The 24,106-nt window shown below is 39.0% G+C and overlaps 2 protein-coding genes across 4 annotated transcripts; both read left to right on the top strand.

Annotated features, from left to right (window-relative positions):
* The first annotated feature begins 145 nt into the window (after nucleotides 1-145).
* LOC139114500 (arylsulfatase B-like) lies at nucleotides 146-7,924 on the top strand. The gene is made up of 16 exons (XM_070676284.1): nucleotides 146-295; nucleotides 800-892; nucleotides 1,214-1,325; nucleotides 1,799-1,850; nucleotides 2,079-2,182; nucleotides 2,586-2,701; nucleotides 2,932-3,023; nucleotides 3,321-3,422; nucleotides 3,642-3,708; nucleotides 3,875-3,972; nucleotides 4,161-4,297; nucleotides 4,713-4,774; nucleotides 5,257-5,377; nucleotides 5,644-5,702; nucleotides 6,493-6,591; nucleotides 6,938-7,924. Exons 1-16 carry the CDS (start codon nucleotides 205-207, stop codon nucleotides 7,114-7,116), a joined length of 1,584 nt encoding a protein of 527 aa, XP_070532385.1. The 5' UTR covers nucleotides 146-204; the 3' UTR covers nucleotides 7,117-7,924.
* A 2,910-nt stretch (nucleotides 7,925-10,834) lies between these two features.
* Nucleotides 10,835-22,909, top strand: LOC139114484 (midkine-like). Of its 3 annotated transcripts, XM_070676255.1 has the most exons (7): nucleotides 10,894-11,089; nucleotides 14,046-14,173; nucleotides 17,706-17,882; nucleotides 18,466-18,615; nucleotides 19,835-19,975; nucleotides 21,340-21,495; nucleotides 21,795-22,909. In XM_070676255.1, the coding sequence occupies exons 2-7, from the start codon at nucleotides 14,059-14,061 to the stop codon at nucleotides 21,935-21,937; spliced, it is 882 nt and encodes a 293-aa protein (XP_070532356.1). In that variant the 5' UTR covers nucleotides 10,894-11,089; nucleotides 14,046-14,058; the 3' UTR covers nucleotides 21,938-22,909. The 3 variants fall into 3 exon arrangements, with proteins under 3 accessions (XP_070532370.1, XP_070532356.1, XP_070532363.1); XM_070676269.1 differs by lacking the exon at nucleotides 17,706-17,882 and having other exon boundaries at nucleotides 10,835-11,089; XM_070676262.1 differs by lacking the exon at nucleotides 18,466-18,615 and having other exon boundaries at nucleotides 10,900-11,089.
* Nucleotides 22,910-24,106: the final 1,197 nt, after the last annotated feature.

The raw sequence follows: 24,106 nt of genomic DNA, 5'->3' as shown, positions 1-24,106 counted from the left end.
TTTTAAGCATACTTCGTTTCTTGCTACTGTATCGTTGACTGTTTAGCGTTCGGGTTCTAAATGGCCATGAATTACGTATACTACCTCACTCTGAAGAAATTTCAACGCCTGTACAAGTGAATACATTTCCGATGTTCCTTCAAAACTAACGGCGAATTGTTTTGGTCAATCTAATATGGCAATTATATTGACGTATGCGTGAATATGTCTTTTGTTTTTCAGATTATCAGGCAATACCCATCTAACTTCACGATGAAGCTGTTTATTTTCCTCAGTATGTTTGGCGTGGCATTTGGTGAGTTAATATTTCACTCCTTTATACACAGTCCACTATGCTTTATACCATTACGTCTTTTCCAACCACACCAGTTAGAATGCGCCTCCGGGACAAATATACGGACTCTCAAGCTTTTATAATACTCTTTTGGACTACAACTTGTTTTGGCTCTTTTTGAAGCTCATGGACTATATAAAGTTTTCACCCGCCCAGCGTATTTTCGTGAAAATCGAAAATTTGAATTTTGTCCACAGGGAAAACACTGTGATGTCGGCCATTTTAATTTCAAGTGTCTGGAAATGCAGGGTATTTTTTGTTTCCCTAGTACCAAATGTTGACCGTTAACCCTGATTTTTATTGATTTTACAAAGGGAATGTTAAAGTCTTCCATGGAAATGTTTCAGTCTTTCAATTTCCAAACGTTTCTATCTAAATTATCATCCGTCAGTAAGAATTGTATGGCCAGCGAAAGACAGCCACTATGATCACTAAATTAAATTTGCTTTACTCGTTTCTTTTTAGCGGCTGCTATGAATGGTCTGAAGATGACAATGTCAGGCCGTGGGAGAGCCGATAGAAAACCTCACATCTTACATATAGTAGCTGATGACCTTGGTAAGTTTTCAATATTCTTTCCTCTCTTCAATTTTAGAAAGAAAGTTAATCATTTTCCAAGATCCAGATATTATTTTTAAGAAAACGTACACCCCGATAGAGGCCTTCTTGGACCTAACGATTTAGACAGTCCAAGCAGCTCATCGAAACCTGAGTGGCCTTAGAGGGGCTGTCCTCAAACCTTGATTTTCACCTGAGTGCTTTTAACTTTTGTTGTTGATGTAAATTTAGTCCCAAGTTTTTACCCAGTTTGTTAATTTGCTCAGAGATAAAGCTGACAAAAAATTCTGCCCGTTAAAACTAATGATTTTCCCTTTTCAGGATGGGATGACGTAAGCTGGCATAATCCCGATATGATCACGCCAAACTTACAAGACCTCGCTGACAATGGTGTTATCTTGGACAATATGTATGTACAGACATCTTGCAGCCCGTAAGTATGTTTATTGACTGCATCAAAAGTACAAAAAAGCAGTCGCCCGAGGGCGCTCTCCAGACAGGGGGGTGGGGCGTAGAGAGTGCCCTCTAGCGACGGAGCGTTCAGTCTACTTCAAAAGGTGCACATGATGCTATTGTTCCATCAATGCATCAAGGGCTTCCGTATTGATGTCCACTTACCTGCAAACTTCCAAAGAACAGTGACCGAGTATAACCACTTAAAGGCAAAATAATCACCCGGAAAGGGGCAGTCCTCTATTCCTGGTCCTCGCATAAGTTGTCGACATTGACTGATCACGTGATTTTTTAGTCCCGTCTTCTCCTTTGAAAATTGTGCACAGTTAGTCAATTTGTTCTGAGATAAAGCTGTTAAAAAGTCAGCCCCTTTGACGTTGGGCACCCTTAAATATATGTTATGTCTCCCATGCGATATGATTATTGATTTTCGCTTATTCTCTTTCTTTACAGAACCCGTTCCAGCTTGATGAGTGGATACTATGCAGCGAATATTGGAGCACAGGTAAGACATTGATAGACAAACACAGTGCATGAGATACTTGGCAAAAACCTATACGTGTAACAGACCGACGAACTTCTTTCTAGGAAGACTGTGTACCACGGATATGTGTACATCGTACAGCAAGCGTTAAGCTTATGATAGAAAGACAGATGCACAAAAATGCATGAAAAATGTTCATCAGAATGCTACTTGAATTGCATCGATAATTCACTCCTTCTTTCTTTTCAGCATTTGGTATACAAACCACACCGTCCCCACGGACTGCCGACATGGCTGACGACAATGCCAGAGGTACTGAAGGATAACGGCTATACTACGTACGGTATTGGAAAGTAAGTATCCAACATAAAGTTGTCGACGGTGCTTTTTTATTAATAACGCTTGTCATCATCAGGTGAAGTGGGTTAAAGTCACCATTGAGGCATAACATGTCTCATGGTGCATTCCACAAAAAAACTTGACATCTGACGGCCGCTGAGTTGAAAACACAGATACTGTGAACTTGATTTTTACAGACTAAAACTGCCATGAGAAACCAAGCCAAGTGGGAATTAATATGTACGGTTTTTGCTCAATGCCAATTGGCAGATCCAGAGAGAAATACGGCATACTATCTTACAGAAAAGGGGTTACGAGCTTAACGTGTATAAATAATTTAATTATAACGTGTTTATCGTAGATTAAACGTTTGACCGATGAGAGTATAACAACTAATCCTCTTGAAATTTGTTTCAGGTGGCATCTTGGTTACTGTAATGATTCCTATGTTCCAACCAACCGTGGATTCGATCATTTCTTGGGTTTTTACCTCGGTTCTGTCGACTACTGGAGCCATCGCACATCAGAGAGAGGTGAGAAAGATTTCTACCACTTTGAAAATTAAGTTCGTAGGTGATCAAAGACTACGGTCCATTTGGAAGAAAATTCGAAAAAAAGTTTATTTAATCGTTATTCCAGCATGCCATCATTAATAAAAATAGTTTGTGTGATTAATTTCACAAAAATCTGAGTCGACACATTTAACAAAGTTTGAACTGTGCCCGCATCATAGTGTAATTTTCACGACTCTTGGATATTGCAGGACCCTATGGTAATGGTAAATACAATGGTTTTGATTTCCGTGATGATGGTGAGAAATACGAAGGTCAAGGCATTGATGGCGTTTATACTTCAGTAAGTATACCGAGTTTGTATCCCAGAAATATTCAAACTATGATTCGGATTCAGGTACTCGAAAAATTTATGTTGAGAATGGATCGATATAGTAACCTTAAGGAGAACGTTTAACTGAGTGATACGTCTGCATGTGACCTCCATGAAAGAAAGTAGTCCTCTGTTGCTACGGTTTTAACAGATCTAGATAAATATAGGTCGATCGTCTTACAGCCCCTCTCCACCCTACGTATCATTGCCATCTCCGTCTGGGCCGAGCTGGACAGTCCTAACTCAACCATGATGTTTTTCTTACAGTTTTTGTTCAAGGACAGAATTAACAAAATCATCTCCGAACACGATGATGCTGATCCTATGTACATGTACCTTGCCTTCCAATTGCCGCATTCTCCAGTCACCGTAAGTAAAACAATTTACATATCCACGTGGTTTCAGTTCAGTCAAATCTGTTTCAGATGTATATTTGCCAAGGGGTTTAACATAAGAGGACAAGGGGGTCTCGATTGGGCATTCAAAAAGAATGTGTTCAATGATATCCCTTTATGTAAAACTGGAAACCAATCAGTTTCCGATAACAAAAGACATAGTCTAATGACATTGTTTATTATGTATTCCCAGGTGCCCGACGAATATGCAGCTTTGTACAACGATTCGGTGACCAACGAAGAGCGTAGAATTTACTCCGGTAAGTCGTCTATTTGTCCAGAGACTGTGACATTAAAGTATTGTTTCGTGGCTAAAATTGCAAAGTGAAAGGACGACAGTGTGTTCTGATTTATATTCGTTTTCAAATCCTGGTATTTATGCGATGTTATCACATGTTTAATTCATAATCTTCAACATGTTCACAGGCCAGGTGACTTTCATGGACGAAATCATAGGTGATGTTAGAGATGCTTTGCGAGCCGCTGGTATGTGGCGTAATACACTGGTCCTCTTCCACTCTGACGTAAGTATATCATTGCATTAATATATTTGGCATCAGGTCGATCGGTTATAAATGTGCAATGTTCTACAGTATTTTTCGATCCTATGACAGTACGACGACTGTTTTCCTCCAATACCATAGCCGGACAAATTGTTTCCTATTTCATCATTTCCTTTTTCATCATTGTTACGTTTCCATTACATCATCAGAATGGTGGTGACGTCAGACACGCTGCCAGCAACTACCCTCTCCGCGGAAACAAAGGAACCTACTTCGATGGTGGTATCAAGGCAACCGCATTGGTTTATGGGAAGGGGATAAGAAGAACTGGTTACGTAAATCACGGGTAAGTTTTCGTCAACTATCATATTAACAGTTACTAAGTCCCAATCAGTATAGCTGATAAAAAATGTAATTTACTTTCTACCCTGGCGTGATGCGCTCCATTTGTACATGTTAATCATTCAAAAAGGTTGGTTTGAAATGTACACCGACCTGGAATTTATATATGACAACAAGTAAAATGGTTACCAGCTGGGGTCCTGTGGGTTCCGATACAGAAGTAATGGTCGTCCAAACAATGTGTCGACTGAAGATTTGTTGTGTTGGGTCAGAGGTCTCAGAGTGCCGGAGCGCCCGCTTACGGCGAAATTATTCAGTCCACAATGTCGGTTACTGGAAATGTTCGGCTGTGGAGAATAGAATGCAAAATACGCAAAATTATGACCATATCATCATGTATCTGTACATCATTTTTTTAGGATGATCCATGCTGTCGATGTATTTCCTACTCTCGTCGAAGCTGTCGGAGGAGAAATTGATTGTAAGTATCTGTTTATCTTCGAGAAGAATTTCGAAAATGTTGAAGTACAAGATGATATAAAAATCATATAAGATGCAGCGATGGTTAATGACGTACGTAGACAACTACCATCAATATGCAAATTCAGCTCGGAAAGCAAACTGTTTGATAAACAACAACAATTTACATGACGTAAGCAAAACAATCGCAATAAATAGCGTGACGTACAACTATTCTGAACACCTGGCGTCACTATTATTCCATATTGCATCATGTATTCGCAAAATGTCATCTAAAGACAATTTTGACAAATTAATTCTCAAGAACTTTTGAATGTTTTTAAGAATTGCGATCTAATTAAATTCTTGGTTTCGTGTGAGAGAGGTTTTAATTTGCTTCGACGATAAATAATGTGGTCCCAACATAGGGGGAATAACTGCATTCCGACTGAAGAATCGCTGAAGTAGTTCTAACGAAAATGAATGGTACATAATTCTTTGCAGTTGAGATGGATGGTGTGAGTGCATGGCGTACAATATCACGAGGAAGTCGATCAGAAAGGACTGGGTTCCTGATTACAGTTGACGAAGATCATCCAGAGACATCACGGGCCGCAGCAATCAGGCAAGTCGTTAGTTTCTTTGTCGCTGAATTTCAGAGGAAAGATAAGGAAGAAATCAAAATGGAGTCTAAATTGATAAGACTGAGGTTAATTATATCTATGGCAAGACCACTGTGCGGTTGTAATTTTACTGTACAGGCAACAGTATCGCCTCACTGTATATTCGCTATGACGAAAATATAATTTTTACAGACAAAATATCTAATTACTAAACTTAGAGTGATATTTTTTCAACCCCATTTATTTTTTTTTATTTGAAACTCTACAGAGATGGAAAGTGGAAATTCATCGAAGGTTACCCAGCGTTCCGTTATATTGAAACACACTGTAAGTGGTACTTTTATTGCATATTTTATTTAAACTTTTTCAGTCCGCACATCAACTGATAAATGGACGGTGTCTCCATGGTTACACCCACACTATATTCTCCAAGCAAAATCACATTTTCATGGTATTCTTTTTGTGACATCAACAATACAATTATTCTACATAGGGTTAAGGTAGAACGCACCTCGAAGACAGATTTGGACTCTTCCAATATTTTATCTACCACATGTGTGGGTTCATTCTAAGGCTCTTGGTGAAAGAAAACGTTTCACCGTCTTAGCTTTTCGAAAATCGAAAATTTTATAGTTCCCTCAAGAGTTAACACACGGATGGCGGCCGTTATGAATTTCAAATATCGGCCCCCTCGTGTATTTTTTTCTCTCTGGTAGGACCGTACCAAATTTTGTATGGTGACCCCTGGTTTTTATTTTTGATTTCAAATTGGTAAGATATTGGCCGAAAGCTTCATTGAGGAAATTTTGAGCAAACGTTTAAGTCGTTCACCTTCGAGGTGCATACGATACTACCGTAATCTAGAGTACGGACCGAGTGTAGAGATCGAGATAATATTTTGACATTTTGGGGGTAACGTTTGTCTCAGGCACAACAGTTTGCCTGTTAACTGCTTATTTTTATTCTTAATTTTGAGGAACGTTATAAAATTTTACTTGATAAACACAGGCTAATCCATCCGCGCACTACTTTAAATCCTTAAACCTGTCACACTTAGTTTTTTTCTAAAAATCGCCCGCAAATTTGTAATCTCCCATTTGTTTTTTATCTCTTTTAGTGAGTTGGTATCCAACACCATACCACGGGGATACCGCTGAGGGCACTAACCTCCCAGAAGACCCATCTTCGACTACTGTCTGGCTCTACGATATGGAAGGTATATATACTTTCATTCTAATAAATGAATTACTTTCCACTCCATTCATTCTTAAATGATGGGTCAGCCAGAGGTGGCAGCTTTATGTATGACCCCTCGACTGATTACACTGTCATCTAGAGACTTTGCTTCCAGCATGTTGTATATGGTAATATTATTGAAAATATTGGAAATGTATATTAACGTGATTGTTCAAAACTGTTTGTCAAACGTGAGACAGGGTCATGACGGGCCGTAATTTCGAGAAAAAATTGAAACTGAAAGCATAAACCGTATGTAGAGCCCGATTTGAATGAAAACTTTTAAAGACCATCCAATCATACGATTTTATTTCATCATTTTTCAGCTGATCCATTGGAAATAAACAATGTAGCTGATCAGTACCCGAATGTTGTTGCGTCACTCCGAGCCAAGCTCGACGTCCACAGATTAAAGACGTGGACGGACTTCCCGCCTGAAGATCCAAGCTGTGACCCCGCCCTCTACGATGGTTGGTGGACCAGCGGATGGTGTACAATTGCCTAAACACTTCTCATCTTCCTGACACCGCAGCAATCCAACTGAAACCCAAGTCCAACTTTTCGTAAATTTACATTACAAAGAATCAAAGGGAGGTTAAGCAAACGATTTCTCGTGCTAGGTGTGTATGAAATTTGTTTTAACTTTATTGCCCTATAAGCATGTATTGTCAAATTTTAGCAATTTAGCCTACCCTGTACAATTTTACAAAGTCATAATCCCAGAGGGTTGAGGCGCTTCATACTGATTAAGACAGCCCTACGTAAACCATATTGTTTTCTTCAGGTGCGCCAAATTTTATATTTTATATGTACTTTTTACTCTGCTCCAATATTGTATCATTTTATCATCCGTATGCACTCAAATAAGCTAATTTTATTGGAAAAAAATTTCAGTCAAATTTATATTGACGTAGTTTTTCAGACACTGCACTCATAGAAAAAGACTATCAAGTTTTAACACTGAAGACGTTGTACTTAATGTAGCCCTCACCGTATATTTATGGTTAAGACATGTACTTTTCTCTGTCAGTGCTTCTGCTGTTTTATCAGATTTCAATTCTTTTATCACTGCATTGTTTAATCTTCGCCAGCAACTGGCTCCATTTTGTATCCAGGGAAAGGTGTATATGTACTTTATTCGTCAGTTCTTCGTAACCAGGTAAACTTCCTTCTGTATTTTTAAAACAAAATATTACCATTAATTACTTGTTTGAGTCCCGTTATGGTCACAACATTTTAGAGGTCTTACGCTTTTATGAAATGTATATAGATTTGTTTTTAATAATAAAAAATAAAGACATGTTTTACATTAAGTAGATGCTATATTGCGTCTGTTATTGGGGTGGCACAAATACTATGTAAACTATTCAAATTGCGCTGTTATATCCCGTAGCGGCACTTTCAAACCACGCACAATCCCGTGTGGAGGAGATTCCACGAAGTCTTTTTTAAAAAACCCCAATGGACGCTTCTTTCTGCTGGTATCGTCATAGCGCCGCCAACGTCACAGTTGGTGGCACTGATCAGCGGATGATGGTCACTGAGATAACTGTGTTATTGTGATGTGTCACACTTCAACTTCCATACACGCTCAGTAATCAGCTTTGCAAAAAAGACAACTTCTCTCATAAGAGTAAAACAACGACAACTGCATGCCCTTCCTAACTGTGCAGAAATATGTAAGTTTTTAAGAATGTAGTTCGTAACGTTTACTTGAGCTGGTATGTCTCCAATGACCTTACCCACGAAATGACCGCTATTGAGAGAAACTACCGAGAATACGTCTCACCAATATAGATGTTGCTTTCATCTAATTCTATAGAAATTAAAGGAGAGTAGCGTGGGCACTACCGATTGTGCGTTGCCTCGAAAAGTAAGGACGAGATTACTATACACATTCTCCTTTTGTTGAGAATATATATTTCGTGTTAAGGGGAGCGTCTGATTTTGCAAAGTCACTCTTAACACCGCATTCATAAGTCTGTATATATATATATATATATATATATATATATATATATATATATATATATATATATATATATATATATATATAAGCTATACACATCGTGTTGCTATGGTAACTAGGTTTGTGTTGTTTTGCTGTGGTATCCGAAATTAGCATTCTCCGAAGACGTTTTCATGCCCATTTATATGTGTGTGTATGTATGTATAGATTGATGGATAGATAGATAAGATAGATAGATAGACCTGAAAGAAAACAGCCAAGGTTATCACGGCAAAATAAACTGAATGAATGAATGAATATATAAATAAATGAATGGACATCTTTTTTATGTTCCCCTAAACGTCTCTGGCGTTCATCCACAAAATGAATACACTTCACATGATTCGATACAATTCGTAAATTAGCCTAGTTCGGTGCTTGTTTGAAAATCTATAATTCACCAAATAATGTATCACCATGACCCCTGACCTCAGCTCAATCACTCTGATTTCTACGGACATAAAATGTTTTCAATTTCATTTATGCCCGGATAAGCAGTGTCTGTAAACAAACATTAACGGGTAACCCAAGAAGTCGTACTTAAACCACATTCAAACACTTATAAACACTCACAAGGTATTTGAGGCTGAAATCTAAATAACTTTTTTTTAAGTATTTACCGTCAAGATTTAACACCCGAGGGGTGAATCAACGTAGTAAGCAGTTACAATGTTTAATTGACCATTTCTTACTTGAATGTTTGGAGAAACATTGTCATACACGATAAAATATTTAGCCAAACAGGTCAAAATGTCCGTCCAGGCATGCAAGCTCTCGTGAGAGATATGATGTTACGAAATATGTGATATGTTGCCCGGCAGAAGTCCAGTGTTTGTGTGGCGTCACCACGCACGGGCATGGGTTAGTGGGTGAAAACGCAGGGGTCAAATAAGATTTCGAAAACTGCAGCTTGAGTAGCTATATGGAAAAGTGACCGTCCGATTTGAAATCACGATGAGTCTTGAGTCTTCGTGCAATCCATACCTGTCCGCTAACAGAGGGCGTCAACAAAATTATCACAGCCTTTCAACCTTCAGGGGCAGTCGACAAAGCTGTTCGCGAAAATCATAAGTGTTCCAAACAGGTTTTGTTTTTCGCGGCTGAGCTTGCTTTCATGTCAGCGAGCGATAAATTTTAATTATTTGCTCAAAGAGAAACTATGGAAACCAATGGACAGAGAATTCGTGGAAATTTTCGACGGGAAGACAACATCGTATTTGAAAATATCTGGTGGGCATTGGCGGAGAGGGACAAAGTGGACTCACGGTGAAATGGTGCGGAAGTGTAGTTGCGAAATAGCTTTAACATCCCCTTAAAATTACATTTTTGTTCACATGACGAATAAGCAGTACACTTTTTGGCATTAATGTTAAAGTGATATTTTCATGAATAGACGTACCGCGAGAGGTTATTGCTCCCCTGTTACTTGTATCCATACTAAAAGTTAATAACATTTTAAAAGGGTTTGAAACATATTTGTGCACAATTATCAGACACTTAACTGTTAAAAATTAACTATGTATTTCATAAACCTAGGGACCATGTGAACGATTCAGTAAAGCGTCAATGTGTGCGCTGCCAAAAAAAAATAGTGGACGACTTGCCGAACAGTAATGGCCCAAAAAACCTCACCAAAGACAAAATGTTGTCAAAGATAATGTGTAAATGTTCGTTATTTGTAAAATTTTCCGGAATGCGGCACAAGAATAACATAAGCCGACTTCGGACATTGCCACAACAAGAATATTGTCAGTTTGCAGAACCTTATACGTAGCTGTCCAAGATCCTACACAGCAACGATGGCCACAAGAAAGATAAAAAAATAATACATTTAATCGAAAATAATACATCGATTTGTTCAATGCTTATTCCGAAGTGCAGTGTTAAATATACTCCAGCATGCGACGGTGTATTATATCAAGGTAATGGTGAACAAAGACAATTCAGCAGACGCCGTTAAAAGGCGTGCTTTGTTTGGATTTAGAACCGTTACGTCTACTTTTCTTACTATGACAGAAAACTTAATATTGCACAGTTCGTTGTTGAAATCGTATTCCGCGCTCAGGTCTGATTGAATCAACAAGTGGGCATTGAACCAGGTGTACACGTGTTCACTTGCGTGTTTCTGATTACAGCTCGGGTTATCCCCGCTGTTGCGCGCCCTCTATAGGAGCTATATATATCTCTCTTTGACAGTTTGACGTTGGTCAACAGCAGTGCTATTTCTTTCGATGACCAAAGCAATGACGGAAGTTAAACTTACGATGATGACGTAGTGGTAAATAAAGTCCCCGTATGCGAGAGACATACAGACAGATGTTAAGCAGATTTCGTCGATTGCGTATGCTATGATCACAACCCCTGCAGTCAGGCAACTGTAGAGAGCTTATCCTCAGAGGGGAACACGCAATCTCAGATCGGTGGTTGAACTCTGGTCGCCATATTTCACAGGAATTACGTCGATAATAAGGTAAGTCGAATAAAGTCCAAATCGTGAATACGTGACAAAGCAAAGGTTCCACAGCGTCACTGAACAATTCGTCGAACATCGTCGTATTTTTTCTTGCCAGTTGTTAAAAGTTAAGGCATTAATGGGATGGTAAGATTTTTTGTACGAGTGTACAAGTCACACACCTGCTGCCAGGTTGGCGTAATATCATCATGTAAATCTATCACACTGTCTGGTCAATATTTTGTTTAAACGTTCGGCCCACAATCTTCACTTGACATGCATGTCATGCAGTGGATCGATGAAGTACTTGTAACAAATCTGGAGCACATTGGATCGGACCAGAAGTAGACGCGCCCCGAGCGGTTTAGCTTCTATGTACCCAAGGCACGGTTGACTGTAACAGAGGACGCTTGGCATTGTAATGTGTTCCAACCAATCGACGCCTACTCATCCAGTGTATTAAGGATATGAAACCGCAGACGTGTTAATTTGCAGTCGAGTGTGAATTTTTTTTCTGGAGAAAAAATCTCCAACTTCTGTTTCTAGAGTTCGATTAAGGTAGAATGCGACTCGGGGACAGATAATCGGACCCTCAAACTTTTACGATTCTTGCCTGATCTACCACTTGTGGGGTTCATTTTAAAGCTCTTGGTGTAAGAAAACTTTTCACCGTCTCAGTTTTTTCAAGAATCGAAAATTTTATTTTCCTCCATAGAGTTAACAAGGGGGTGGCGGCCATTTTGAATTTCAGTTGTCGGTAAATCTTGGGTAATTTGTTTCTCTAGTACCAAAATTTGCACGGTGACCCACAATTTTTATCCATGATTTTGAAAGAGGATAGTTGAAAGATTCCTTGAGGAAAGTTTGAGCAAAAGTTTGTCTTTCATTTTCGAGGCGCATACTACCTTAACATGACAAAATAATAGCGCAAAATATTAACAGTATCAATCTGACCATCAGATGAACGCTGACACGTCGAAGAATAAGAAGAAATATCAACACAAAATAGGATTGATGGATCTGATATGCCTTCTTACAAAGCAATATATGCCTCACATTAGTAATCTATGTAATAGATAAGGCACGAGTGTACGATTAGCCAGTATATTGTGTTTGCACTGCCTCACAACACCGTGTATTGGAATGATCATGTTACATGCTCGTCGATCAATTTCGGCTATCGGAGAGCTGGTATTTTCCGCGTTTGTGTAAAATAGCTTTCAAGAAATGAAGTGTAACCTACATTTAGCTGAATTAGTGGCTAAAAAGAGAGCTCAATAATTGTTAGAACTGATAGAAGATCAGCTCGACACAAGTGTGGTGCAATAGATATTTGCAGCGTTTGAAATATGTGGTGTGAATTCTAACTGTATTTGCCATTGCCCGCATTTTTCATTTTTGTCAACTGTTCTTATTTACCTTCATAGAAAGGTCAAAGGTCGTGTCATTCATGTTCTCGAAACACTTTAATTTTGATCGTCACGTAGTAAATTTGACATGTGAGACAGATGACCAAGTATGTGTGGCTTGGTCATTCGAACTGGTTCAGTCCAGACCAGTCCAGCCCAGGGAATGACTGACGATTAGTGGATACACCTTTGACTGTAAACTAAAACGATTTTCTTGTGGAGCTCGAAATAAAAGTACTGGCATTAGTTGACTCCCTAAGTTACTAACAATTTAAACAAAATTTCTTTGTGCCCACTAATCTTCAGTCTTGCCCAATCGAGTTCAGTGGGGATTAAAGGTATACAGTCACCTGTAATCTAAATATGCCCATATATGGTCAAAGGGGCGTTCCTTGGTATTCAAAATGCCCATGTGAGGGCGCTGTTTTTAAAAGCGGCCACCCGCTTAAAATCTGTGATTGGCTAGATTTTCTCTTTCCATGGTAACTGTAGCAAAATTGGAACAGGTGACAGTATATCTTTAACGGTCCGTACGATAATGACACCCAAACAAACGCCAAGCTACGGCAGTGTTTCTAAGGAATACGTGATTATACTGAGAAAATGTTGAACATCATGTAATTAGAGCCTTTCTATCGAATAATCGATGAGGATTATATTAAAAAGACAATGAGAGAGACAAGATTGAAATTGGCGCCACCAAGATTTGCGGAAGAGTAGTCAAAACTTTCGTTTTCACGAGACGTGTATTGCAGTCTTGTGGTGACGGTGGTGTGAAAGTAGAGCATTTTTGCTTCATACAAAATGTACAGACACGAACAGGTGCAGCCCGATGGTACCCGCTCTAAATAATGTCTGCAAATTATAAATCACTTTAGTTCTTGAGTAGGAGGCGGCAGTCACCGCGGTCTTGACACCCCCTCGCAGTCAATCACCTGCTTTTCTACTCTGTACATAGAGCATTTTGAAAAGTGAGTGGTATTTCAGCCTTGTTAATTTACCAGCCTGACGTGCACAAAAGTCACTTAGTACCACTATATTAAACTAGCTGTAAACACTTTGTGCTCGTTTTTGTTCAGCGAATCGTGTCTGCGTTGTTTCCTTTTTTGCAACTCCAATCGCCCTCCGTGCTGACAGTGTCTCGCAATAACATAACGTCAGTGATGTGAGATATTTATCACTCTCATTGCGGGCATTTTTCGTTTTGTTTGTCGACGTTGTCTAGCAGAATTTACATGTATCGAAGATGTGTGGAATTCTGGCGGAGCATATATCCTGTTTCTCATTGGCTGCTGGGTTAGAGGGCGTATATTGCCGTTTGCAGCTGAGAGAGGGGCTTACATGTCAGTTATAGTGGGTATTGTACCGCCTAATACGGCCCAGTAATCGCAAACAAACACAGCTTATTCAGTCTCTGTTACCGATATATAACTGCCCCCTGGGGGTTGCCTTTTGGCGTATTAAGTGCGCTTCGGCAGTAAAAATGCGTGACCATTTTCCAAAACAAGTCGCATACTAGTAGTTCGATCGAGATTCTTTTAACGGAGTTCTGTTCTTGATTACAGCCGCTGCATCGAGATGAGAGTCACCGTTCTCCTACTTGTGGTCCTTGTCGTCTTCGCCGCTTTCACCGAAGCCGGCAAGAAGAACAAAAAGGGGGGCAAAAACAGAGGAGGGAGGCGTGGTAGGAACCGTAAGTAAGAAAAGGGGGGTCATTAGCTCGTTATATTGCTACCTGTCGTCTGTGTTTGTAACACCTGTGTCCGTTGAGAGCGCTTTGTCGGAAGGACATGCTACAAATACCGCCGAAGTGGTGCTCGCTAACAGAGTTGTTATAATCGGTACTTGTCTCTTAATGTGCGGACCCAAACAAATAACAGTGAAATACCCAAAGAATTTTGTCCCCATATCACCACAGACCCATTAGTGAGCACAATTAGCGAAGTCAGGTGCCAGAGAAAAACACTGCATGCAATAAAATATGGCCAATGCGCTTGAAAAAGCACATCCACGGATTACGTCATTGAACCGTGGCCAAACCCATCGCCCATAGGCATATAGTAAAGTAGCGATGTTCTCTGAGTAGACGCGAAATGTCGAGTCGGTATATTGCGGTCTTTCTACAGATTACTAAAGTCTGTTGCCTTGGAAGGAAAATAGCCTTACGGTATTCAAAGGACCAGACCTTTGAATTATTCAAGATGAGAACTTTGACAGATACATAGCAAAGACATAAGTATGAGCTATTGTTATAGAAACAGCTGAAGTGATTTTGATAAACTCGCATTTTGTGGAGTTAAGCCGCATCGATTAGAAAGACTTAATCTTCAAGTAATAAAAAGTTTGTAATAAAAAGCGCCAGATTGTTTCAAAGATTAAACATTACCGATTCTACGGAGACTCTAGTATGTCACCAGGGAAGAAGTACGTGTCAATTGGTTGGTTGACTAAGACCCGTCTCAGGCCGACTTATTGAAATGCTAAATCATACATCGTGACGAAATAAAGCAAAGCAGGGGACTGTATGGCAGCTAGATTGGCTCGGATATACACAAAAAGGGCAACAAACGATGGGAACGGTGCGTTCAAGCAAACAAAGCCAGTCAAATACAGAGCATTTTCTCAAAGTCCCATACATCGACTGTCTGCAGGTTAAAAGTACCGTGCCTTCAGTTTGGCGATTCACATTTTCACTAATGGCATTTTACAAATTACTTATCACATAGAAATGACGCACACTAGGGTCAGAAGACACGAATGTTGTGAATTAACTCGCCGATATGTTTTCGAAAATCTCACGTTCGAGTACGAGTTGGCATTTTTATCTGCACAGAGCTCGGGGAGGTTTGCCTGTTTAGTAAGAAAACGTGACAAGTTTTACATATAAGAAGCCTTCAGCTGAGTGTGTTTCACCTCGTTGCCGATAGCGTGTTCGCTTCTCACAATGGAGTCTGGTACATTGTCGAACCCAGCCACGTATCACAAACATTCCGAATTCTTAGACTTCAAAAACGTTTGTAAAGCACTTTACTCTTCATTAGGCAGGGGATCGGCCGAACTTGTATTTTTCTCCTATTAAAGCGTTTCAATAATTTTACGTGTGGTCTGTTTTAAATCATAGCTGCGGTTATTGAGACTGGTGACAGTTTTGGTATAAGTGTATTTCCCGTGGGACAATCTTAATGAGAGTGCAGATCTTATCGACAAAGCTTTCCCCACTTAAGATTCACACTTGCTGAATCACGTGCGATGACCCGTCACTGCGACCCCATTCATCATCTTCAACCTGAACAATGCGCGGATGGAGGCCGTACAAATCAAAATGATTCGGTTAGTCACGGTGAGTCGGACATACATCCCCGAGTTTTCAATCAAACGCCACTGCACATCTCACAGATCTCGCTCTTCTCCACGCACGACTCAAATCACCGAAACTTCAGAGAGATTATCACGTCCGCCATACAACCACGGTTCTTAGATTCTACTTGTGCGTGTCTTATTTTCGATAGGTGATAATAGTCGACGTAGATTTATGGGTTCATGTACATCTGCTGCGGGACATCTCTGACCTCACTCAAGTGTTGACAATTCCATGTCATGAGAGTGAAGGTTTGTTTGGAACATTCACAGAGTACAAATGCTATTCAGTTTGATCGTCAGTGAATAGCTTTCAGCTGTTCCAAACGTTTTGTCACACCGAGAAGCCATCGTAGAGGGATGGTCACGAGGGGATACATACTCGCTATCCCCTTTCTTTATTTTGGCAATTTTTGTCTCATTTCAACAGTTTCTGGGGTAGAATGCGCCTCGGGGACAGATGTTTGAACTCTTAGTTTTGTTACAGTTCTTTTCTGATCCACCACTTGTGAGGGCTAATTTTAAAGCTCTTGGAGTAAGAACATTTTCACTGTCTTAGTTTTTGTAAATCGAAAATTTTCAATTTGAAATGTAGTAGATATTAATAGGTAATAATTTGTTTCTCTTTTACCAAATTTTGCACGGTGACCCATGATTTTTATTCTTAATTTAAAAAGGGGTTGGTTTAATATTTCCTTACGGAAAGTTTGAGCAAAAATTTAAGTCTTTCAATTTCGAGGCGCAAAGTACCTTAATTTTATTTGACCTTTCAACCAGGATGATTAAATGACTTGTCACGAAATGTTGAACCCTTCAATACAGTCCTGACAACGGACGTAATCTTTTAATATCACGGAGAGGAAAATCCTGGTGTAGTTATTGATTCTCAAAGTGCTTATGTCATACCTCGGAGGTAACAAGATGAACCTGTGCGGCTCTCGCGAAAAAATCTACAGGGAAAGCTTGTTTTTGTGACTTTAATGTTTTATTTATTATGTGACAATAAAGTGAACAAAAAAAGGAATTCACGGGGGGAGGTTGAAGGGGAGGGGGTGACACGCGATCTACCCATTCCTTAGAGTAACCTTATCAACCCTTGGGCGCAAAAAAGATACGGATCCTGTTATGTTGAATCTCTGTCCCTCCAACGACGGAGCTGACCACCCCTCTAAAGATATATCAGCCCGTCTATTAAATGTCCCCTTTTCAAAATGCTACCATATTTTTCCTGAGCAAAACATGAATATTTTCATTAATAATAAATAAGTAAACCAAAGGCAGAAGTTGACAAGATTTCGTTTGAAGGTAGAATGGCTCGGCTACTATTGTTCATCGGGCTTAATAATATTTTACAATTCTTTGCTTGTCGGCAGCTTGTGCGGACTTATATTTGAGCATGTTGACTCAATGAAGTTTCCACCATCTGTTTTTATTGAAACTAAAAATATCAATTTTTAATCTTAGAGTTAACACACAGTGTAGCGCCATATGAATTTCCAATATCGGTAGATTGTGGGTCATTTGTTTCTCTAACGTCAAAATTTGCACGATGACTACTGGATATTTATTCGTCTTTGTAAAAGAGATTACTTTAAAGCTGTTTTTGGGAAAATTGTGATCAAAGTTCAAAACATATAGTTTATAGGCGTGTGCAGCCTTAACATCTCACGCTATGCGAGAGCTACCTGTTTTTTTCTTGTCGCACATTTTCTATGTGCATGTATGTATGTATGTATGTATGTATGTATGTATGTATGTATGTATGTATGTATGTATGTATGTATGTATGTGTGTCTGTGTGTGTCATCATCCCATTCTCTCTTCCATTCATCTATATTACTCTCTGACTCATTTCCATCCCATCCCAGCACAACGTGATAAAACGGGCAGAGATTGTACCCCCTGGGTCTGGGGTGATTGCATACCCACAGAAGGTGAATGTGGCGCAGGGACAAAAAAAGCAACACGTGACGGCGCAGGTTGTAAAGTTATCTCCAAAACTAAACGATGCCGAATACCGTGTGAGGGCGATAGACGCAGGAAAGGTGAGACAGCTTGTGAGATGGGGCTTGCTTTAGCTTGTCGCTCACCATGGCAACGCGCTACGTAGTTGTAGATCAGAAAAAGCTCTCAGCTTACCCTCAAAATGCGAAGTAGGTGCTTCTTTCTGTGAAGAACCCACACTTCTAATGATGACAGCGGACGATTCAGATTCTTACTCGATTGCTTCCAGGAGCAGTTTTTTTCTGACAACGCCCAATAAGCCACTTTCAGCGAACACGATACACCTTCAACACAGGCATTGGTGAAAATACAGCGTAGTGTAAAGCTGTAACGTCTGGGCTTTCATAACGTATTATTGCAGCAAAAAATTGGAGATAACTCTGTCATTCAGCTTTGTTTCCATCTACGACAGTCACTTCATGTTCTCTCATTTTATGTTATATTAGTCCCTGTAATTCGTGTCTCGTCTCTTTCTTGGCGTTCTGTGTAGGACAAATGCGCATTAAGATCATTGTCATCACTTTCTTTTTCCGCGTGTCTGAGACGAATCTCCACCGTTCAGTTGAACTTGAACCAGGAGACTAGCTGGCATTGCCCAAGTGACACAATCTTCTCTGTTAACAGCGTGCAAGTACGAAACTCATGAAATAAGCGAGTGTGACGAATCGACGGGTACAAGGACTGCTCAGCTACGACTTAAGAAAGGTGATTCCAAAACCTGTGCCCCAGAAAAAACTATGACAAAGAAATGTAAAGGAATGAAAGGCAAGAAAGGTGAGAGTTGTCTGCTACGCATGCGTACCAAATGTTGTAGCAACTTGATCGCGCGCAAGCATGAAAGCTAATATTAGTTTATCTCGTTCGTTCTTGTCCCAAATGAGAGGATATACAGACCGTGTATGACTGAAATATGGTGAATTTTGTGTTGTCAGAAAACTGCTCGGATCTCAGCATATTGTCTTTGTAGCTTGAACTCATTTAAAAGTTATTGATATGAAAAGAACGCTATGGTAAAATTTGTAGTACAAGCGGATCTCGGCAAGGATTGAACGCGTGATATGTGAGCGACAGGTCAAAGTGTCATGTTGAACACCTAACTTTAAATCTGTAAAATTCATTAAAGGATACAGTCGTCGGAACTGCGCTCAAAGGTCGTATGGGACTCATACGACCAATGCAAAGACTGTATCCAAGGTGTGATATCGATTGATGGAAGTTAAAACATGTCTGTCATAATCTACATCGTATAATGTAAATGTTGCAGCTATGATGATGAGGTGCATCTACATATCGTGCACGAAATACATTGTTTGTAAACAAGAAACTCGCCCAGGCGCAGTTCCGACGACTGTTTCCCTTTAAATATTAGTATATACACAAAGTAAACAACGGATAATTTTTTTATTGATATTTTGTGAGACAACCTGTTTACTAATGGTAGTCCAGATTAGAATTCGTCTCTGAACAGTACCGTGGTATAAGTACGTGGTTTTGGCGATGCTTCTGCTTTGTATGTAAAAGGGACAGTAACTGTACCTTTTGCCGATTTATTCACCGTTTGTGTTTTTATCCATCTTCAGTTTCTACTTGTTCTACTCCCCCAAAGCTTGCTGACATACACAGTGACGAGCTTGTCAACTCAGCCTGTACATGTGTAGACCGCATTGTTATTGTTGACAGGTGAATATTCTGGTCCGGACTAGAATTCAAATGTCTGACGTGTTGACTAGTTAAATAGTTGATGCATCAACATGCTTTAGTTGGCGAGTAGAACAAGAACTTGCAATTGGCATGTAAAGAAAAGTGAAAATCAAGAGTTACAGCTATTGGCTCTTTAATGTACTTTAGGAAGAAGAATAAAAACGTGTTTGTTTTCTCGCACAAACATAGTACAATATTGTCAAAAGCTACAGCTATAGTGTCTATAATCAGATATTGAAACATGTCCATTTTTGGTTAATTTTGACTTCCTTCCCGTCGGAATCTCTTGCAGCGTGTAAGTACGACCATGGTCAGTGGGGCCTGTGCGATACTCTTACAAACACCCGCGTTCGATTGGATACGCTGATAGAGGAAACCAGTGACACCACGACCTGCGCTCCCGAGAGAGTTGTTGTCAAGAAATGCAGTTTTGGTAAGTGTAAAATTGTCTACAACGTGTAGAATTCACTTGTAACTGATTACATCATATTCCAATACTACTTGTGCTTTTCAACTGTAGAGGGCGCTGTTTGAGTCTGCTCTGTGTGAAGTTATAATTGTTGAAATCTCGAAACATAGTGTGAGTGCGGTTAACAGGACATACGTTTGACCATGGACAGTATAAATCCAAATGCTACCGTCTACGGTTGTACCTGTTTATATAGACAGAAGGGAAAGAGAAAATGATGACATTTAGGTATTTGCCAAAAATATAGACAAGACAACTGATGACTGTTTTCCCAAACGTGAAATCCTGGTACACGAAGTTTTATAATGATTATACCTAATATACAGTAATATTTGATATGGACATGAAAAAACAGCGTTACTTTTATAAATATGCAATACAAGATCATAAATACTGTAGACTTACAGCAAAAAAATTGATTCTCGTGTAAAATTGAAAATTGAAAGAAACAAATCTAGGCGAAAAGCTGCACACGTGATCAAAATATATTGTCCTCTCAAATGGTCCGGTCTTTTTAGAACTGTCTAGATTCTGGCAGGCAAAATACTGTATTTGAGATTCACGAAAATTGTGAGCAATTAAAGAATTGTTTCTGAACATCAATAAAATGCGACAAAAACGAGAAGCAAACATGTCAGATAAAGAAACTTAGCATGGCTTTTTAATGTAGAACGCGCCTCCAGGAACGGTTTTTGGACTTTTTACAATTCTTTTGTAATCTACCACTTGTAGGGGCTCGTTTTAAAGATCTTGAATGACGTAAGAAAATTTACCGTCTGTGGTTTTCGAAAGTACAAAATTTTCCCTACTGATTTAACACAGAGATGTTGGCCATTTTCAATTTCGGTAAATGTAAGGTAATTTATTTTGCAAGTTCCAAATTTTGCACAGTGACCCCTGATTTTTATTCTTGCCTTGGTAAGATAATGGTCAAACGTTCCATTGAAGAAAGTTTGCACAAAAGTTTGAGTCTTTCACTTTCGAGGCGCATACTACCTTATATTTGATATAAAATTTGAAAGTAATCTCAGTTTAGTTCATGCTTCTTTGATATTTCAAACTGAAACAACGACTAAATGTTAGATTTACTGAATCATAACGTGCTCGCTATGATTTGAAATAGTCTCATCTAAATAAATTCTTTTTACTATAATTTGACAACTGTTCGGCTTGACTGTCTAAACGCATTGAAATGTTCACAACTATAGCACTGAGATTTTTTGCAACACAAAGACGACTAAAAAACTGAAAGGATAAGCCTATTCAATGAAACTGCGATAAATGTCACATGATCTTGCATATATTAACCATCATTTTGCCTCTATCAGCTTGCAAGTACGCATTCGAAGACTGGGGAGAGTGTGACGAGACGACCAGAACGCGGTCGCGAGAGGGCGTCCTTACTCGCAAGAAAGGAGAAACACCAGCCGATTGCGACGAAACAATCCTCCAGACGAAAAACTGCTATAACAAAAAAGGAAATGGTACGAATTTTTAAAATAATAACGATCTAAGAATATGTCACGGACTAAAAGTATTTTAATTTCGTGAACTTCTGTCTTTTTAACCTGGAAGAGTGGCCCCACGCTGGGGCCTAGATCCACCAGGCTTTGGTGATAGGCCTAACTGCTTACAAGGAGCGTGTGCAACAATATAAATTTACACTAACTATAATCATGCGACTTTGGTACATGGACATGATGGTGACCTTTTGAACAGAAAATGGGAAAAAACGATACTGTATGATTAATAATTTAATTTTTGATTTCAATCCTCCGTACAGAGAAGTGTTTCTTTGGACCATGGGACAAATACGGCAAGTGTATCGACGGCAAGCGAACGAAAACACGCCCTCTATTTGCCGGAGGCCCACGATGCCAGAGGAAGGCGACCAAAACGAAGAACTGCAAAGCCAAGCAGATATAGTCAGGACCCTTTCAACAGCAAAATGGACGATGCTACTCAAATATTCAAATATTTGTCAATAAATAAGAGCAATTGTCATATTTTAAATATATTAATATGATATTCAACACGACAAAAAATGGAAGGGCGAACATTTTTGTCTATATCGACTTATTGTTTTTTTCCGTTGGAACTCAAAATTTGAAGTGTTGACGTTCATGCAGTCGATTTGTTGTAATTTTGGTTTTGTTTTGTTTTCCCATTTATTATATACAACTGTGTTTGCAGTAAACGTTGCAACTTTGTGTTATGTCTTCTTGCTGTTAATGTGGCCCATCTTTACTCACCATTTGTTTTTTTCCCCGATACAATCGACTCCTTTATTTCAAGGAATGCACACTACTAGTACTTAAGGGGTCTTTGTCATCCATAACAGGTGCATTCCTTATCAATAGATATCACACGACTAGCATTTACAGGTCTTTTTGCCCTTTTATAGTCAAGAGCAACAATTGAAGAACAGTTGGGAAAAAAACAAAATAAGGATGCTTGGGTTGTAAGCAATTTGTCATCTCTCAAAATTACGCCGTTATTACGTAGAGTTAATTACGTCATAGTTGTCTGACATAATCATGATATACTGAATATAAAAATCAAAGTCGAATAATGTGGGTGAAACAAAAACATGTAGTATAGGATGTTTTGATTTTGAATTGACTATAAAGCCTTTTCAGGTAATTTTGGTTTTGGTCATTTTTAAAAATCATTGTCGCCCACAGTAAGTTTGTTTGTTTGTTGACTCACCTTACACCTGCAATACCTCCAACCAGTTTTACTATAAAAAATGTTGTCAATTAACCCTTTGAGCGCCAAAGTCAATGTTTGCCGCCATTGTAAATGTATGCCAGACAAGTTTTTTCACATATTTTCCAAAAGTTTGATACCAATGGAAGTCACTGAAAAGTGATGTCCATTTGGTCCACAATTGTCAAATCACAAAAAAATTACGAAAATTTTTAAAATTTTGCGCATTCAAAGGGTTAATAGTACATTTAGTCAAACGAGAGAAAATTTCAAAACTTCCAAGTCATTTCAGAGGATAGGACGCAATCTACATCATGATCGGTTGCTCTGTCTTCACGTGATCAGACTTTGACAATGACTCGTGAAATGTAACCTGTATTCTTCAAATCAAGGAATTTGAAAGAGGTCACGAGAAATTTTTATTCCATGACCTCGGTTAGGGTAGAATGCGTTTCGGGGAGATATTCGGACTTTCAAACTTGTACAATTTATATACTGCTTTGGTCAACCACTCGTGGGGGCTCATTTTGAAACTGTAACTCTAAATTTCCATCATCACATTTTTGTGAAAATAGAAAATGTAACACACGGCTGGCGGCCATTTTGAATTTCAAATATCGGTAACTATTCTATTAATTTGTTTCCCTACTAGAAAATTTTTGCATGGTGATCCCTGATTTTTCATTCTTGATTTCGAAAGGGAATAATGTTAAGGAAAGTTTGAGCAAAATTTTTTTCTTTCATACTACCTTAAGCTCTTTGTCTCTCATAATGTGTAATACTCCTGTGATAAAAAATCATTAATTCTGGTTGCTTTGTTGGTTTTACATTTGTATTTTACTCATCTTTACTGAAGACACTGAACAGCAAAACAGGATATAGCAACTGATCGAATCAGTTCCGTAGATATCTTCTATTTCTGATATATCGTTCTGTTCAAAGGTAATAAAATATGTCTAAATGTATTTTTAATCAATTTTCTAATGGACGAAAGCAAATGGCATTTTTATATGATGAAAATGATCATGCAATATTTTGGATATACTTTGAATATTTCATAAGTGTCAATTCAATAAAAAAATTCAGTGATGTCACGAAATCAGAGTTTGATGTGTGTCTTCCATTCAAATGTGACCTTTGACATTGGTTCACCAAAAGTATCATTTTCCTGCAATCGCACGACAAGCAGCGACTCCAGGCACACATATCTCCTTATGCAACCTCACCCTTTTGTCTTGTTTTTGGTTTAACCCAAATGTCTTGAAAAATGTTGAACAGACTTCTACATTAAGAAATGGGGGTGACTGCGACGACTAAGAATGCATTGTGTGGATGACAACATTCAGGCAACACAAGCACACTTACTCAACCGCCTTGTCATTTCAA

This window comes from Ptychodera flava, chromosome 2 (genome assembly GCF_041260155.1).
Source record: "Ptychodera flava strain L36383 chromosome 2, AS_Pfla_20210202, whole genome shotgun sequence".
NCBI lineage: Eukaryota > Metazoa > Hemichordata > Enteropneusta > Ptychoderidae > Ptychodera > Ptychodera flava.
Note: the sequence above shows the minus strand (reverse complement) of the source record. Positions and strands in the feature narration are given on the sequence as shown.